This window comes from Eretmochelys imbricata, chromosome 10, assembly GCF_965152235.1.
Source record: "Eretmochelys imbricata isolate rEreImb1 chromosome 10, rEreImb1.hap1, whole genome shotgun sequence".
NCBI lineage: Eukaryota > Metazoa > Chordata > Testudines > Cheloniidae > Eretmochelys > Eretmochelys imbricata.
Window position 1 is genome coordinate 80,698,332 of NC_135581.1, and position 17,218 is coordinate 80,715,549.

General features: G+C 39.5%; 1 protein-coding gene across 5 annotated transcripts in view; it reads left to right on the forward strand.

Moving 5' to 3' along the window:
- MAP2K5 (mitogen-activated protein kinase kinase 5) overlaps positions 1-17,218 on the forward strand; it is a 210,527-nt gene that overhangs the window by 146,583 nt on the left and 46,726 nt on the right. For all 5 annotated transcript variants that reach the window (XM_077827514.1, XM_077827516.1, XM_077827517.1 and 2 more), the window contains 2 exons: positions 9,758-9,784; positions 10,094-10,129. In XM_077827514.1, the coding sequence (XP_077683640.1) occupies positions 9,758-9,784; positions 10,094-10,129 (63 nt within the window). The remainder of the gene's footprint in view (positions 1-9,757; positions 9,785-10,093; positions 10,130-17,218) is intronic.

The following is a 17,218-nucleotide window of genomic DNA, read 5'->3' on the forward strand; positions in this document are numbered from 1 at the left end:
CTTGGTCTCAGCACACAGACGTTTTTGGGTCCATAGGTGAGACATGGACTTCATGCAGGAGGTGTGGCGGCCTAGTCGTAGATGACATCTTATTTGCTGTGATCATTTGAACTCTGCTTGCAGCCTCTATGGATGAACTGGCATAAACAGTAACCGATAAATAGGAAATGAGTTGGATTTTTTCCATATAGCCATTTACAAAATATCAAAATGTATTGGGTTTACTGAAACTAACGTCTTTTTCCAGCCTTCTGTGTGGTCCCGGTTATTTGGGACTAGAGTGAGGCATTGATTCTAGCCCATTTAATTAAATCTGGGAACAACGTTACAGGCTTTGAAATGTACAGAAGCAAGTGTCTGCATATGGAGCACCTCTTTGCTCTATGACAGGTTTCAGAGTAACAGCCGTGTTAGTCTGTATTCGCAAAAAGAAAAGGAGTACTTTTGGCACCTTAGAGACTAACCAATTTATTTGAGCATGAGCTTTCGTGAGCTACAGCTCACTTCATCGGATGCATACCGTGGAAACTGCAGAAGACATTATATACACAGAGACCATGAAACAATACCTCCTCCCACCCCACTCTCCTGCTGGTAATAGTTTATCTAAAGTGATCATCCAAAGTGGAGAGTGAGTTTTTGTGTGTGTGTTTTTTTGAAAAAAAAAAAAAAATGGGGGGGGTGTGAGAAAACCTGTATTTGTGCTGGAAATGGCCCACCTTGATTTTCATCACATTGTGAGGAGAGTAGTCACTTTGGATAAGCTATTACCAGCAGGAGAGTGAGTTTGTGTGTGTGGTTTTTGGAGGGGGTGGGGGGGTGAGAAAACCTGGATTTGTGCTGGAAATGGCCCACCTTGATTATCATACACATTGTAAAGAGAGTGGTCACTTTGGATGGGCTATTACCAGCAGGAGAGTGAGTTTTGGGGGGAGGGGCGGCGGAGGGTGAGAAAACCCGGATTTGTGCTGGAAATGGCCCAACTTGATGATCACTTTAGATAAGCTATTACCAGCAGGAGAGTGGGGTGGGAGGAGGTATTGTTTCATGGTCTCTGTGTATATAATGTCTTCTGCAGTTTCCACGGTATGCATCCGATGAAGTGAGCTGTAGCTCACGAAAGCTCATGCTCAAATAAATTGGTTAGTCTCTAAGATGCCACAAGTACTCCTTTTCTCTTTGCTCTATATTACCTATTTGTCTACTATAGACAAAGCTGTGATGTCCCAGGAAGGAGTTGTAACTCTGAACCCATCATGTCATTGTCATATTACTTGCCCTTCCTTTGCCAGCTCCACTCTGCTGCCCAGCTCCTTGAGAAGCAGCAGGAGACAAGGCCTGCATACTTGGGCAGAAGGGAAGTAACATCCCCAAAGAGCCTGTTTTCCCCCTCACGCATTAGGCTGGTAATGCAGGTAGTCTGTGTAAGGGACTAAAGAGTGTCAGATGTTCCCAGTCTTTCCTGTATGAGCATATAGTGGAAGTGATAATCTTGTCCTTGGGCATTGTATGATAATTACTTAAAATGGGTTAAGAGAGAGAGATTCTGGACCAAAGGCCCAGGATGTTAGTGAATGATTTTGCTGAATTTAGGGTGGCTAGGTAGGCTCACTTTCTATCACCCTTGTTAGTCTGCGATTTCTATGGAACACTTCACTCAGATCATTAAGGAGGACAACTATGTCCATGATGATAAAATAAGTGGCACGGAGCAGAGTGTTCCTCGGAACTTGGCCAGAATATGTCTGTTCATTTCAAACCCTCTAACTTTATTCACAGGTTTAATTAGGAAAATATGGTTAATTTTAAGCCGATCTCAAGTTTAAAAATAAATTTTATAAAGTTGACGGACTCCTAGTCATACTATCAGATACCCAGATTGTGCTTCTCTCTGGATTACTCCTGTTCAAGCAACCTCAGGATTGTATTCAATATTTCAGTAGTATAGACGGTGTGAATCACTGGAAAGAGTCCAGTTTTTCCTAGATGGGCCACCATACCAGATGGATGTTGCCTAATTTTTTCCAACCATTTGCCTTTCTTTCCTTCCTTCCTGCATCTTGTACAATGAAAATAGGTTAATTATTTTTACTTTTGTCCCAAATTGATTCCACTACCTTGTTCTCATGCAGTATCACTATTCTGCAGAGTTTAGGTTACCAAAAGCGTAGAGCAATATTTAGATCCAAACAAAAGCATGTTTCCTTGGATTAAAATAAAATTTTGAGGAAGTTTCTAATAAAATTGGGACAGCATAGACCATCAGAATGCATAGACCTAAACTCCCAATGTTTCCCAACATTCCTAGCATAAATCACTATTTATTGAATTACTTCAACATCACAAGGAACACATTTGTCCCACAGAACAAGTTCACCAAAGTGCCAACCCTACAGAACTGTGGTACTCATGAGAGCCAACTCCCGTCAGGCTGTGTGACCTTTGTGTTTAATGGATAAGGGTCATAGTTCCTCTTAAATGGCTGATGCCTTATGCACAATATTATTATTGCTGTTAACATCATCCATCATCATTATTTTGGGTGAGGAGGTTGGTGACCTGAGGATGGGGACTGGTATTCCATCCCTCCTTCAACTTTTGTAGATCATGAGGGTGGCCACTCCCACATCTTTTTCCTTATTTGGGGGCTGCCTGCTATGACTTATAGACTTTAAGGTCAGAAGGGACCATCAAGACCATCTAGTGATTCTAGTCTGACGTCCTGTACATTGCAGGCCGCAGAACCTCACCCACTCACTCCTGTAATTCACTCCTAATCTCTAGCTGAATTACTGAAGTCCTTAAATCATGGTTTAAAGACTTCAAGTTACAGAGAATTCACCATTTACACTCATTTAAATCTGCAAGTGATCCATGCCCCATGCAGCAGAGGAAGGCAAAAAAGCCCCAGAGTCTCTGCCAATCTGACCTGAGGGAAAATTCCTTCCCGACCCCAGATATGGTGATCAGTTAGACCCTAAGCACATAGGCAAGACCCACCAGTCAGAGACCTGGGAAATAATTCTCTGTAGTAACTCAGAGCCCTCCCCATCTAGTGTCCTGCTGAGACCACAAACTGTATTCTAATTGCTGCTACTGGCAGTCGCCGGTGAGCCACCTGCCATTGTAGGAAGTCCCATCATACAATCCCCTCTGTAAACCTATCAAGCTCAGTCTTGAAGCCAGTTAGGTTTCTTGGCCCCACTGCTCCTCTTGGAAGGCTGTTCCAGAACTTCACTCTTCTCACTGGCTTAAAAATCTTTGCCTAAACTTGTTGATGGCCAATTTATATCCATTTGTTCTTGCATCCATGTTGGCGCTTAACTTAAATAACTCCTCTCCCTCCCTGGTATTTCTCTCTCTGATATATTTATAGAGAGCAATCAGATCTCCCTTTGGCCTTCTTTTGGTTAGACTGAAAGAGCCAGGCTCTTTCAGTCTCCTCTCATAAGGTAGGTTTTCCATTCCTTGGATGATCCTAGGAGCCCTTCTCTGCACCTGTTCCAGTTTGAATTCATCTTAAACATGGGAGACCAGAACTGCACACAGTATTCCAGATGAGGTCTCACCAGTGCCTTGTGTAATGGTACTAACACTTCCCTGTCTCTGCATCCTAGGACTGCATTAGCCTTTTTCACAGCTGCATCCCATTCATAGTCATCCTGTGATCAACCAGTACACCCGGGTTTTTCTCCTCTGTCGCTTCCAACTGATACATCTGCAGTTTACAGCAAAAATTCTTGTTTAGTTCCTAAGTGCACGACTTTACACTATTAAATTTCATCCCATTTCTATTACTCCAGTTTACAAGGTCATCCAAACCTTCTTGTATGATATTCCAGTCTTCCTCCGTATTGGCAATACCTTCCAACTTTGTGTCATCCGCAAATTTTATTAGCGTGCACGCACTTTTTGTGCCAAGGTCAGCAATAAAAATGTGAAAGAAGATTGGTCCCAAGATCAGTCCTTGAGGGACTCCACTAGTAACCTCCCTCCAGCCTGACAGTTCACCTTTCAGTATGACCCATTGTAGTCTCCCCTTTAACCACTTCCTTATTAACCTTTCAGTTCTCATATTAATCCCCATCTTCTCCAATTTAACTAATAACTTCCCCTGTGGAATTGTATCAGATGCCTTACTGACATCCAGGTAGATTAGATCTACTGCATTTCCTTTGTCTAAAAATCAGTTATCTTCCGAAAGAAGACCACGTTGGTTTGGCACAATCTACTTTTGTAAAATCATGTTGTATTTTATCCCAGTTACCATTCACCTCTATGTCCTTAACTACTTTCTCTTGCAAAATTTGTTCCAAGACCTTGCGTACAATTGAGGTCAAACTAACCGACCTGTAGTTTCCCAGATCACTTTTTTCCCCTTTCTTTAAAATAGAAACTATATTCGCAATTCTCCAGTCATAGAGCATGACCCCCAAGTTTACAGATTCTTTAAAAATTCTTGCTAAGGGACGTGTGCCAGAAATTTTCATGAACCATAGTTCCCCATGACATCTCCAAGTTCTGGGGTGGGGGCTGGGAAGCAGCCTGTCCCTGCCTCAATAGCAATGGGAGACAGGAAATACATTCTTTCTGCCTCTACGATAAGTGGCAGGTTTACTAGTGCACCCCATAGTGTGTAGCTAATAGTCAGCCTTGTCCCTACCATTTAGTCTAGCAGGTGGCTGGAAATGGAGAAAGGGGATGGGGTCCCCCCACTCTAGTTGCTTACTTGTGGGCAATCGCTGTGCCTAGAGGAGCACTCCAGAGGAGTGAAGATGGGTGACTGGCTGTGAAGCACCTCTGCAAAAGACCCTAGAGACAGGGCACCAGACCCCATACACAGTGTGAGGCTGCATCAAGCCACTGGTGCACAAGAAAGTTTGGGGGAATCCCGTGGACTGATATCAGAGGAGTGATTAAATCTGTCTAGGTTCTTGCATAGTCTCCATTTCTGTAGTACTGACATTCACTGAACTTTCATGGACATGAGCTGATGTTAAACAATAATTGGCAAATCGCCTCCTATGTTGTGCCTATTCTGCATGAACTGTTCACTCTACCCTGTATTATACCCATTACACATGTGGTGTGACAGGTTTAATCTGTGTGTACCTAATACTACTCTTATAACAGGGTGTGCATGCCATTCTCCTAAAACCGCCATCTTTCACATAAAAAAGATCCTCCTCATTTGTGACCATTAAAAATCCCATAATCCCTTGCCACAAAAGCAGTGGTGTTCATTCTAGTGTCTGGGTGTATTCCAACATGGATAGTCACTACTGACTCCTAAATTCCTTCTGCCATTTCAACTATATTTGTTTTTTCCCCCCCACATCCTATTCTAGACTAGTGGATTGTGTTACTGTACTCTAGTAAATTGATTCCTGTGTGAGGTGGATGCAGGCCGGTGGTGAATGAAATAATCCCTGTGTATAGTTTATATATGTTTGCACAGCTCTGGGAAGACAAGAATTCTATAACTCTTTAAGACTGTATTTAATATTAAGGTTATTGGGAAGCAATCTTTTTGTTTTCAAGGCTTTTCAGAACAATTCTTTCAGTGGAGCTCCCCGTATTCTGTCCTCCATTCCCTGGCTTGGAGGTTGGAGTTTGTAAATTGCAGAATTAATGACAGGATTGATTGATTTCAGGATTTTCAGAAGTGCCTAACTTGACTTAAGAGCACAAGTCCTATTGACTTTCAATACTTTTCAAAATTCCACCTAGGAATTTTTCTGAGAGGTCCTGCAGGCGTCCTGAATTGGGGTTAAGAATAACTTGCAAGACTGGTGAAGAAGAGAAAAAGGAAACATAGTAGAGATTGAGTGCAGAAAGAAAACTCCTTTTTCCGTATATATTGAGGCAGAGAGAGTGAGTGTCATTTGTCAATATGGAGCCAATATTTTTTGTTGCTTCTGGTCCAAAAAGTTTAGTCTTAAAGAAAATAGCAAACATCTTTAAAGTTTAAAAACAAGCCAAGTGCACTGTTAGAATCCATATCTGCAGCAATTATGAAAATAAATGTCATACTTATGTAACTGTCTGATTTGTTAGCATTTACCTTTTTCTATTTAAAAAATCCATTGTCTTAAAAAGCAGTATATATGTGAAGAGTAAATTTGTTAACTGATATGGGAAGCTCTGACCAGGTCACCCACAAATCTCTCAAACAAGAGCTGCAAGGCAAGTACTAATTCCAGAGAGTAAAAGAAAAAATGAAAGCTGTAGCCAGTGACTTCTCCAAGTTACAGAGGGTGGATTCATTTGAGTTTTCTGATTGTGCTTGTGAATATAATGTGAAAGGGACTGGTAGAGGTCCTCTCAGCCACTTCCCATCAACTGTATCTCCATGGCGACAGATATATAACCTGATGGTCTGTCAAAAGTTGCTTTTTGTAACCAGAGGCATTTATTAAATAGTAGATGAGGCATGAGGAAAACTTTTGCATTTGTAACCAGCCTAAAAAATGACATTTGGAGAAAGCCATTTATAGAGTAGCTTATCCAACTACCAGTGAGTTTTTCCATAAACTGAGGAACATACTGTGGATTTATTTTATTTTAGGTAAATTTAGTGTCATAGTTCTCTCTCTTCCTTTCATTATTAACTGTCATGTAACAAATGCTGCTTCAAGATAATAAAGAAAATATAATTTTAGAAATATCCAAGATCTGTTAAGAATTCTCCAAATTCACAGAATTCCAGCTACAAAGGAAATACTTATAAAACCTTATGATCTACAGGGTCTCGCAGAGATGACCATGTGAGCAGGTCATGCATCTGCATTGAAATACACATACCTCTACTCAGCTCACCGTGAAAGCATATTACTGGCAAAAGGTTTAAACTCTGATACCGCTCAGATTAAAATGATTGGATAATTCAGGAATCTAAACATAATACTGTTTTAATCTACCTACTTTATTTGGCTGCCTGACTTTATCAGGGTTTTCAGTAGCATCCATCACCATAATATGTGTTTCTATATCATGATGAACAAAAGGTAAATAGCTGCAATTAGAATCCTGTTTGTGGTCTCAGGATATTCAATTTACCCTTAAAATGGTCACTTAATAAGCAAATTGTTCAAGTTTTCATTCAAATAGTTATGAATAACATGCTGTATATGCTGAGATGCAGCCTCTGTCAGGATTAATGTGTCCCCAAAACTTTTGTCTCCCGGTAGTGCATGAAAAACAGAATGTTAGGCCAAAAAAAGGAAAACAGAAAGATAAAACATTGTATGTTGAGTACTTTTAAAACTCTTTTTAATGTGCTATAAAACTGGATGCTTCACTTTTCATGAACTGTGTGCAAAAGTAGAGGCATTGACTGTAAAGTTGTCTTTGGTTGGGTTTGTTTTATAGTTGCAGAGACTATGCAATAATGTGATCTTGGAAAAGGTAAACAAGATAGTTTTAACAGTGAAAAATATGCCTAATATAAATATAGCTAAGTGCTTCGCTGTTCAGAACTTGAAAAATATGACTGTACCATTACATTTTCTAGTGGAGTTAACAGAGGAGCATAGTGCAGCCTTACAAGCAATATATCTGAGGCAGAGAAAATAGGTAATACATCTAACTCAGGAGTCTCTGTGGCATTCACATAGAGAAAAGCACAGTAGCTTTATTTAATTGAGAAAATGAATCAATTACAAAGATGTTGCATCATCAAATGCTAGTGAAATAGCAAATATGTCATTACGTTGGGTAACAGTGTTAAAAAGTAATTGAGTGTCTTAAGTGTTTTGAATCAATTCCAGGTACTGGCACAGCTACCTTAATGCAAAATTTATGAAGATGATCTCAAATAATATGTTGCTATCAAAACTGTGTAATAAAATCTGGTAACAATGTGTTATATCTCTCTCTTAGAAACTGGGCCTGCTACCGTAGTATACAGTTAGAACATCTTTAAAAGAATTCTGTTGTTTTCCTATTTGTGTTTCCCTGTTGCTTTTATAGAAGCATTAAAAGCTTTTATTAGAAATGTTTTTAAATCCCATTCTGAGATCAGATGTGATCATTTCTGTGTTGAATTTAAAAAACGTTGATTATGATCCTGTTTTAGTTTGCTCCTTTTTGTATTAGACATGTATTTTCCCAGGGCATATGTACATGAGACTTGCACTCTGCATATGTTGATGGGAAACTAAACCTTCGATTCATTTTATGAGGAAACTCAGAAGTATCCTACATCTAATAAGCCGAATCAGCCTAATTTTGTCTTTTAACATCCAATAGCCACATCAAGTATGAAAGGACCTTTTTTTATGTTCACTCAATATTTTTCTTCTGTGAGCAATAATCTAAATTGACCAGTTTGATTTGCTGAAGTAAAAAAGATTCAAATCGCTCATTAAAAATATAAATAGATGCTTCTACCTATTTATATTTTCCATTTTTTTCTAAAAGCATAGAACTATATCTGGATACAGTAATACCTGCTACATTCTTGGTATTTGTTTTCAACCTCCTTTCTCTCTTTTAGATTGCATTTTACTACTTGTAACGTATGACTAGAGGATCACGCCTCTGGCTGGATACAGGGGGGAGAGCTTCCAAAGCTGATGGCAGTGCTACAACATTTGTCATTGTGGCACTATGCAACTGAGAATATTAAATGGAAGGGGCAAACCAAGCAAAATGTGTTGAAGCCTAAGACAACATTTTCACTAAATAGTCCCTTGTAAAATAGGCAGTTCTTTGCCATTTGCTTTGTGATTACAAAAGGATCCATACAATTTTTTACCTGTTTGTGAAAAACTGTAATTATTCGATACACGCGCTGAGGGTGGTGTGGACTAACAGACCAAATACAATACTTGGGTTCTTAAGGATTTCATTCCAGATTGTGTGTGTTATTAACCTGGACTATATTTGCTTGTATTTTGTATTTAGCTGTTTGTATTACAAGCTATTTTGATTAATTATAATTTTGAATACTTTTGGTAATAAGATGTTTGTTAATGTGGCCTAACATTTTCCATAGCTTTTTGTAAGAAATTGACTATTGTTCTGCTCTAGAGTAGTAAACAAACCACCAATCAAAATGCTGATTTGAAATTTAGAAAAGACTGGACACATTGGTTAAGAATCTTTCTTTTGTAATATAAAAACAATACAAAGTTCTCCAAACTCTCCAGGCTTACAGATGGCATCGTACTACTTATAGTCAAAGTAGAACTGTTTTGAAGCACATAAGAAACTTAGATAAAAGTGGCATATTAAAGTCTTTCCTGAGTAGAGGCAGATACTTCAACCACATAATTAAAGTTTTCTTCACAAAAAACGGGATTGTGAGCAGACACTGGCAGTAATCCAAAATTCTAATTTCTGACTATGATTTAATTTCAATTTTAAATAAATCGGTTTTTAATTTAAAAAGAGTAAGCTTCATAACATTAGCAATGATTGCAACATTAAGCCCAGTGTTCACAATCTAGCAATATAAAACATTATTTATATCTGAATCGTAAACAGCCTTTTGAAATGGATTATGGTTTTTCTCCCTACTCTAATACAACCTGGAGGGTACTAAAAAGTGTTGTGTGAAATTAACATTCTGCTGACTTTCGCCTATAAATGAGAAGCGAGCTATTAACATTTGTGTATTTTCATTATGTAAATTGTGTTAACACATGCCCACAAATTGCCACCAGCGATGCAATAATTTTCTCTCAGTGATCATAATGTGTCCAAGTGAGTCATTTTGATTATGACATGCTAATTACATATTGCCTTTTTTCAGATTCAGAAAAACCAGGGATCTTTAATGGTAAGCTTTATGAGTTCAGAAAAAAAATTCACTTTTCTTTTTCCTGATGGCTGCTTCCTTTGCATGCTTGAATGCCTTGTTTTAAACTTAGCAAATTGCATTTTGAAGAAAATGCAAACCTTTAACTGCCTGTATTAGATTAGGTACCATTAGAAATAATAGAACATCCTGAGCATCAATGTTTTTATAAGAGTTTGCTGCTGTTGATTAATCTTGCTATATTTTATTGCATTAATGATTTTTTCTTTCCACTCCACTGTAAAGATATTGCATATAGGCTAATACTTTTTCCCTCTCTCCTTTCCATAGCAGCCTCTCCAGTTATTGCAGTGCATTGTTGATGAGGTGAGTCGTCGTCTTATGTGCTTTCACTCCTAAAGTCATTCCTAATGGAGTGGAAAGCTTATATTTTGTTTCCTAATGAAGCACAATGCCCAACATCCGCAGAGCACAAGTTGCCTTGTACAGCTTGGAGCTGTAGAACATGAACTGGCCTTCTCCTATTTTATACTGCTTTCTGACTCTTAATGTTGAATCCTTGCAAAATGAGGCTGTCTCAAAGGCTGGTCCTTATGGCTATCTAGGCCCTACAGCCTGAACCCAGTCATGTTAATTGACCCTCTCCTTTGCCAGATGGTGCAGAGCATAGAAATTATAGTGGGAACATTGCTTCATATCGAGCACACTTAACACAGTTTAGATCAGCAAACGAGGCCTTTTAAAAGGGGCCAAAGTTGAAAGGTAAACGAGGGAATTTGATTGTTGTCTGATCGTTTTTATTCAGCCAAAGGGAAAAAACAAAATCTGAGACTTAGAAATTCTAGATGTGAGCTGTATGCTGTGTTTCAACCAATTTAATTTGATTTTCCTGAACAGACAAACTTCCTTTGTAAATCTACCTTTAGTTTTCCAAATACCGAGGTGTGGGTCATTGCGGAGTCTTGTACACACATGTAAAAGAGGTATGGGTACTTACCCGGTCAGCCTCTTGAGAACATTTTTTTTTCCTCTATAGGGTTTACTTTTGATAGGGGGGCTGTGATGTTCCTTGAATCACAGAAGCAATCGCTTCTTTCAAGGTCATGTCCTGTACATTTTGTCTCATTTTTAGGTTGCTGTTTTTACATGTAATACATGATGCTGATTAGGAAGCTTTGACAAAAACATCAAGACTTTTTTTTAAAAGCTTGCGGAGTTTCAATGATGTTCTATCAGACTGTGGTGGTGGAACAGTTTTGTCACTTCGAACTGCACTATCCTAGTCATTCTAACCTACTGTTTATATTGTGCTCACTTAGCTTGATTTAAGCACTAAAGTCTGATGCCCAAGGCACTTGGTTTTTACCCCAATGTTCCTTTAACTACAGATGCTACCTCTGTTAACTGTTGGACGTTTCTTTTATACTGCAGTCACTTGCAGCATATTTGGTAATACTTTTGTCAGGAAGCTACTTATTTAAATAAGATACGGATTTCAGTGGGTAGAATTGACCCAAAATTTCAGAATGTGCTTGGGTGTAAAGTTTAGGTGATTCTCCCAGCATTGACAAGTATATGTTGCAGGATCAACATGCTTTATTGGAGGGTGAGGACATGCTTACATGTATGAGCACATCATTGGGAGGTCATTCGTCTAGCACTGATCTGGTTCTTTGAGCTTTTCAGATTTCCCAGCACCTGCATTAATTATTACTATTTAGGTCGGACTTACAGGCCCTGATTAGGAGCCCCACTGTGCTAAGTGCTTGGAGCAAAAAAGTCTGTGTCCCAAAGAAGTTGCAACATATTCCCATACTTATGCCTGGGATGTCACCTGTAGATGACTTGCCTTTAGTGATTTGGTAGCATAGCAATCCCTGAATCTAAGATCAGCTCTGTGAAAAGGAGCTTATTTAAAAAAAACAAAACAAAAAAGTCTCAAGGAACTACATGATATGTTGATAGCTTCTTGCAGCTGTCACATTTTTTTCTCTAAGATCAGAGTTGTTGCTATCTCACCTTACGATCACTTTGGCCAGGAGTCTTGATGTGGTCCGTAAACATCACTGGGCACTGAGAAATAGTCACTGAGGTGGTCTAGTATTTCTTGTTTTAACTTATTTTATGTTCCATAATATGCAGCTGAACCATCATTCTCCTACGCCAGTGGTTAAGCATGTGGGAATATTAGGATTTTAGATTTCCATATGCAACTCGATTTTAAGTTTTATAAGTGCAACTGACTTTGTTTGTATCACGCTCAGTTGCTAAATGGAGGTTGCATGTCAAGAACACTTCCAGCCTATGGGAAATAGTTCAGTGAATTGGATCTGTAGTGTTTGCTTGGCAGGTTTGTATTGTTAGAGGGTCATTTAATAAGATATATAGGGTTTAGATTAGTGGTTGCATCACTTGGAGGTGCTGACTCTTACCAGGAGAGTATCTTGGTGGGCATTTATTGTAAGGGTTATTGTGTTCTAGGTCATGTGTAGTATTGTCCTTAACAGATGATGTATTTCTCTTCTCTTTGTGCTTTGTTAGACATTCTAGACTCCTCCACCCCGTATACTCGTGTTAATATACCCATTTTTAATCTTGTTTGTTTTATTCTTAACTTGCTTTATTTCCCCTCCTCCTATTCCCTCTCCCTCAGCTCTTTGCCCGTGTTGGGGAACAATAATGGGACCCACTTACTGTGCTAATGTGTATGACTCTTTCCACATCAGGACCTCGTGAGAGATCGTCTGTTTATTATCTGGCATTGTACAGCTGCTGCTGTTTTCAGTAAGTTCTTGCTAACATGGGTATTAGCGATTAGAAATGTTTAGTGTTGTAAGACTGATTATCTTGGTCCAAATGCTCCCCTCTGTGGTAGAGTATATAGAGGGGAAATAGGGGCTGAGAAGTCCTAAAACACACAGGAGGGGGGAGCAGAGCTCTGCACCTCCCCTCCAGCCTGCAGTTGCTCTGCACATGTTTCCTCAGGAACCCGTAGATATTGAGGCAGAATTCCCCACCTAGCTTAATGAGGATCATAACAGCTAGAAGTGATGATCTGTAGCTTCTCTCTCCCCCGGAACCGGTCGTGCACAGCAGTGGACCACTCGCAGCACACGCTCCTGAATGAGTCACACTACCATGGGTATGGCAGGGAAACAGCAGAGAGCAACAGGCTTTCCATATGGGTGCCTTAGGACCTGTGAGGATAGGACCCGATTTCCACAGGAATTCTCAGACTCCAAAGAGCTGGTAGGCCGTATTTCCTCGCCACTGAGGAGAGAATGATAATGAGTCACAAGTTTAAACTCCTGGAATCTTTTTCTTGACTCTCTAACTGTGACCCTTCTAGGTGGAACAGGGTAATCTGGGTCTTTTTTCCCTATAAATATGACTATCACAGAGTTGTTTAAAGAAACTTTCCTTAATGTGGGTGTCCAGTGGCAGTGCAATGCCCAACCATCTCGCCTAGGGTGGTCAAAGCGCATGACCTTGGAGCTTCTGTTCAGTGACCTTGAACCTAGTGTGGGATGAAACTGCAGTCTGACATCTCTATGTGACTTAGTCACGTAGATGGGCTCCTGAGGGAGTCATAAACCTGGTATCCCGAGTTGGCTCCAGGCTTGTCTACTGGGGAGAAGAGCTGGCTGGCATTGCTGCTGGCTGGTGGGGCTGATGTCATTCAGGGATCAGGATATTTTTTCAAAAGCCTTTGAGTAGACCAATAGTTCTTCCTGACAGAGATGTTTTTGTTTGTAATTCCCTCCACTATATAAGGCCCACATACAGCAAAGCAATTTCAGCAAGTGCTTGAGTCCATCTTTATTTATCAAAGCACTTAAGCAATGGAACTTAAGCATGTGTTTTCACTTTAAGCACATGCTTAAGTGCTTTGCAGAATAGAGGCCTACATGCTTTTGATAGTGCCGTGTTTTACTATGACTGTAACATATTTTATAAGCTGCAGATGGATAGAGTTGAGGCTTGATGGGATTATACAGATAGGTTAGAAACAGTCATGGTGATGTCTCATGTTGTGGTCGATGAGAAGAGTATTACAGTTTTTGAAACGTATCCAGGGAAAACAGAAAACTTATCGTGGTCTATTTTTAATGCAAGGTACAATGCTAAGAGATCTGGTTATCTCCTTTCAAAGTGCAATATGTTGAAATAAATGCAGTTTGATCGTTTTTAACTATGGTAACACAGAATTAGCATTAAGATCTTGACTCTTTCTAAAAGTCATTTGTTCTGTTGGCAATCATTATTCCTCTAGAACTATTATTATCCATTCCACCAAAACAGAAAGTAATCCAAAAGTTAATGTTCTGTTCATTTATAATTATGGTTAATTCATATGATGTATTGATGAGCAAACTTGTTAAGAGGTCGTTCTTGTGTTACATAGGTATTCTGGATTGTTAACAAACACTATATGTATGGTGACACCTGACATAAGAAAAACCCTTATTTAAAAATATTTGTGGTTGTCATGAAAATGTAATCTTTGATGCCGTTCATTTTTTAACCCATGGTGAAAAATTCAGGATCATGGCTAATTCTGGAAAAGTTGTTGTAAAGTTGACTTTTTAACTGAAAATTTTTTTAATCTAGCAAGAATGAGTTATAAGACTCCTTAACTATAGCAGATCAAGAGAAGTGGTTTCTGTTTCTTTCCATGAATTAGTATTGACATTTTCCTGCAGAAATTCCACATGTTTAGTAAGTGATTTGAGAGGTAGTTGTAAACTGTTCTGTCAGTTCTTTGTAATGTCTTTATTATTAATAGATGTGGTCAGGAATTTTTCACCCTTTTTTTTTCCTCTGGTCACAAACTGTCAATTCAAAACTGAAACTTTTTGTGCAAATATATCAGTTTCAACAAAACACTCTTCAGGAAGGTTTCTAAGGACCCAGGAGTGTGGGGAAGAAAGAGACACGTGTGCACACATGCACAGACCCACCCACCCCAGAATAACCAGTATCCGAGTGGTTAGCATACTCACTTGAGATGTGCGAGAGCCAGGTTCAGTTCCTACTCTGAATCAGATCGATGTAGGAGATGCAGGTTCAAATCCCTACTCTACCTGATTTGGAGCAGGGACTTGAACCTGGATCTCCCACATCTCAAGTGAGAGAGGCCTAGCCAGTTGGCTAGAGAGGCAGTCTCTCTCTGGCCCAGTCAATATTTAACTATTTATACAAAGTGGAACAGCTCCAATAAACGAAATTGAGAGAGACAAACTCTCAGAAAGAAAACAAATTTGGAAATGTTGAGATTTTTTTATGAAACAGAGTTCTTGTTTTCTAGCTAGCCCAAATTATTAATGAATTATCATTATTAGTTGGTGCAGCTTATTGAGGAGTATTGTATGAATGGGACACTTATCTGATAGGGCCATGAAATGGGACACTTATATGATATGGCCTTGTTGTTGCAGTTATCAGTAGGACATACTAATTTAAGCAACAGTCCTTGTCATAGCATCTTCTCCCTTCCATGATGGAACTTATGCTTGATGGTCCAAAAGTGAGGATACAATAGCGTTAACATCAGTTCATCCAACGGCACAGCCACTGATATAGGCAGACTGGTGCCATTTGAGTGCTGTGTATCATTTGATATTCTAGCAATCAACTTTGTTCATCTGCAACTCTCAGAAATGTTGAATGGGAACGCTGAGCAGTGTGGGTTAATCCCTCCTGGGAAGGATACACATCAGTTGCTGTGAATGCAGCCTTTCCAGCAGCATACCAACATGAATGAGCATGGAGTTCTACTGAAAATAGATGCTCAGTGCCCGGCCTGAGAGGTGTCCTGGTTGTGGCCCACTGTTCCGCAATTGTGCAGCCACAGAATTTAATGTACAGTCCACCCCGGCCACAAAATCACGCTTCTGAATCTCTGGTTACGTTTTTTCAAAAAATCATTCCTACTCATCGTGGTGGTGAATATAACTTGGAGACACAGATAGCATGAATGTAAATCAGTGCGGCGTTGCCTGCGGATGTCTGAAGCAGTAGTTCTTGGAGGTGTATTCTGCCCCAATTCATCTCAATAGGTTGACTCTTAAACGTAAAGATTACAATTTAAAAGCTACAGTTTTAGCTATTTCACTGCTTTCAATACCAGACTGCCTCCCAAATTCCACAGATGTCAAAATCCCAGCTGTTCTCTGCCCAGCTGCCAAAACCTCCAGCATCGCTCCTAACAACTTTTGTGATGTGGCTGTGCATTGGCTGTATAGGAGTGTGTAGCACATTGAAAACTGTGGACAGCGTAAAATAAATTGAATGAGAATGAGTATGAAAATAAATAACACAAGGGCCACTGCACTGATTGTAATTATGCATTTTCATATTTAATTTATTAAAAACCTTCAGTTTAATATTTAAATGAGACTGCCTTGAATTTCCAGTCTACTACCCAGTGTGCTGTGGGGTACAGAATTTCGGTCCAGTTGGTCATAGAGTACATGGGGCCGAAGTCATAGTGCATTCTTGTGTCCTCCTTGTTTGATCAAAACAAGAAATGGCATTGTTCTTAAGCTTCACACCTATAGCTACACTCTTCTGTGTTGTGCTGCACACCTTGAATTCTTCATGAGACTTCATTGTCTAGTTATTTCCTCAAACATATTTGAAATGAAATAGTTTAAAAACGTTAACGCTTACGATGCTCCAGCCAGCCAGCCAAATGAATTTGAGGAAAACATACAGATGTTTTTGGATCCATATGGCAAATCCCAGGAGGCTAAACCTGACAGCTCTTGGCTTTTCAGCATGTCAGCTTTAGGGGTGTCTGTTATATGTCCAGAGATGAATAGACGGATGAAACTTGTGCTATGGACCACATCCAGTAGGCAGTCCCCGTCTTAAACAACTGCTTTGAATTATCCCCAAGCTCTCCAGGGCTATTTTGGTTTGGCTTTTATTTAGTTAAAGTATCTCTACTAGGAAACCAATTGTTGCTGGTCCCATGGGTGATTGCTTAAACCAGATTTCATTGTACTGTACCATTTGTGGTAGCAAGCGCTGTAGTTAAGCTTTCAGAGTAACAGCCGTGTTAGTCTGTATTCGCAAAAAGAACAGGAGGACTTGTGGCACCTTAGAGACTAACCAATTTATTTGAGAATAAGCTTTCGTGAGCTACAGCTCACTTGATGCATCCGATGAAGTGAGCTGTAGCTCACGAAAGCTTATGCTCAAATAAATTGGTTAGTCTCTAAGGTGCCACAAGTCCTCCTTTTCTTTTTTTGTAGTAAAGCTTGAGTTCCAGCGTCTAACCCCTTCTTTTTCAATAGCCTTCTCCAAGCGATTCTTTTTTGGCTGAAAGTTTCCATAGCTGGTCTCAACACAAAGGTGATTTTGTTTGTTTTTAAAAAATTCAGCTGTTCTGAGTTACGGTCAGGGCAGGAGGGAAGCAAATTATTTTTTCTTTCTTCTAATCAGTTTTTT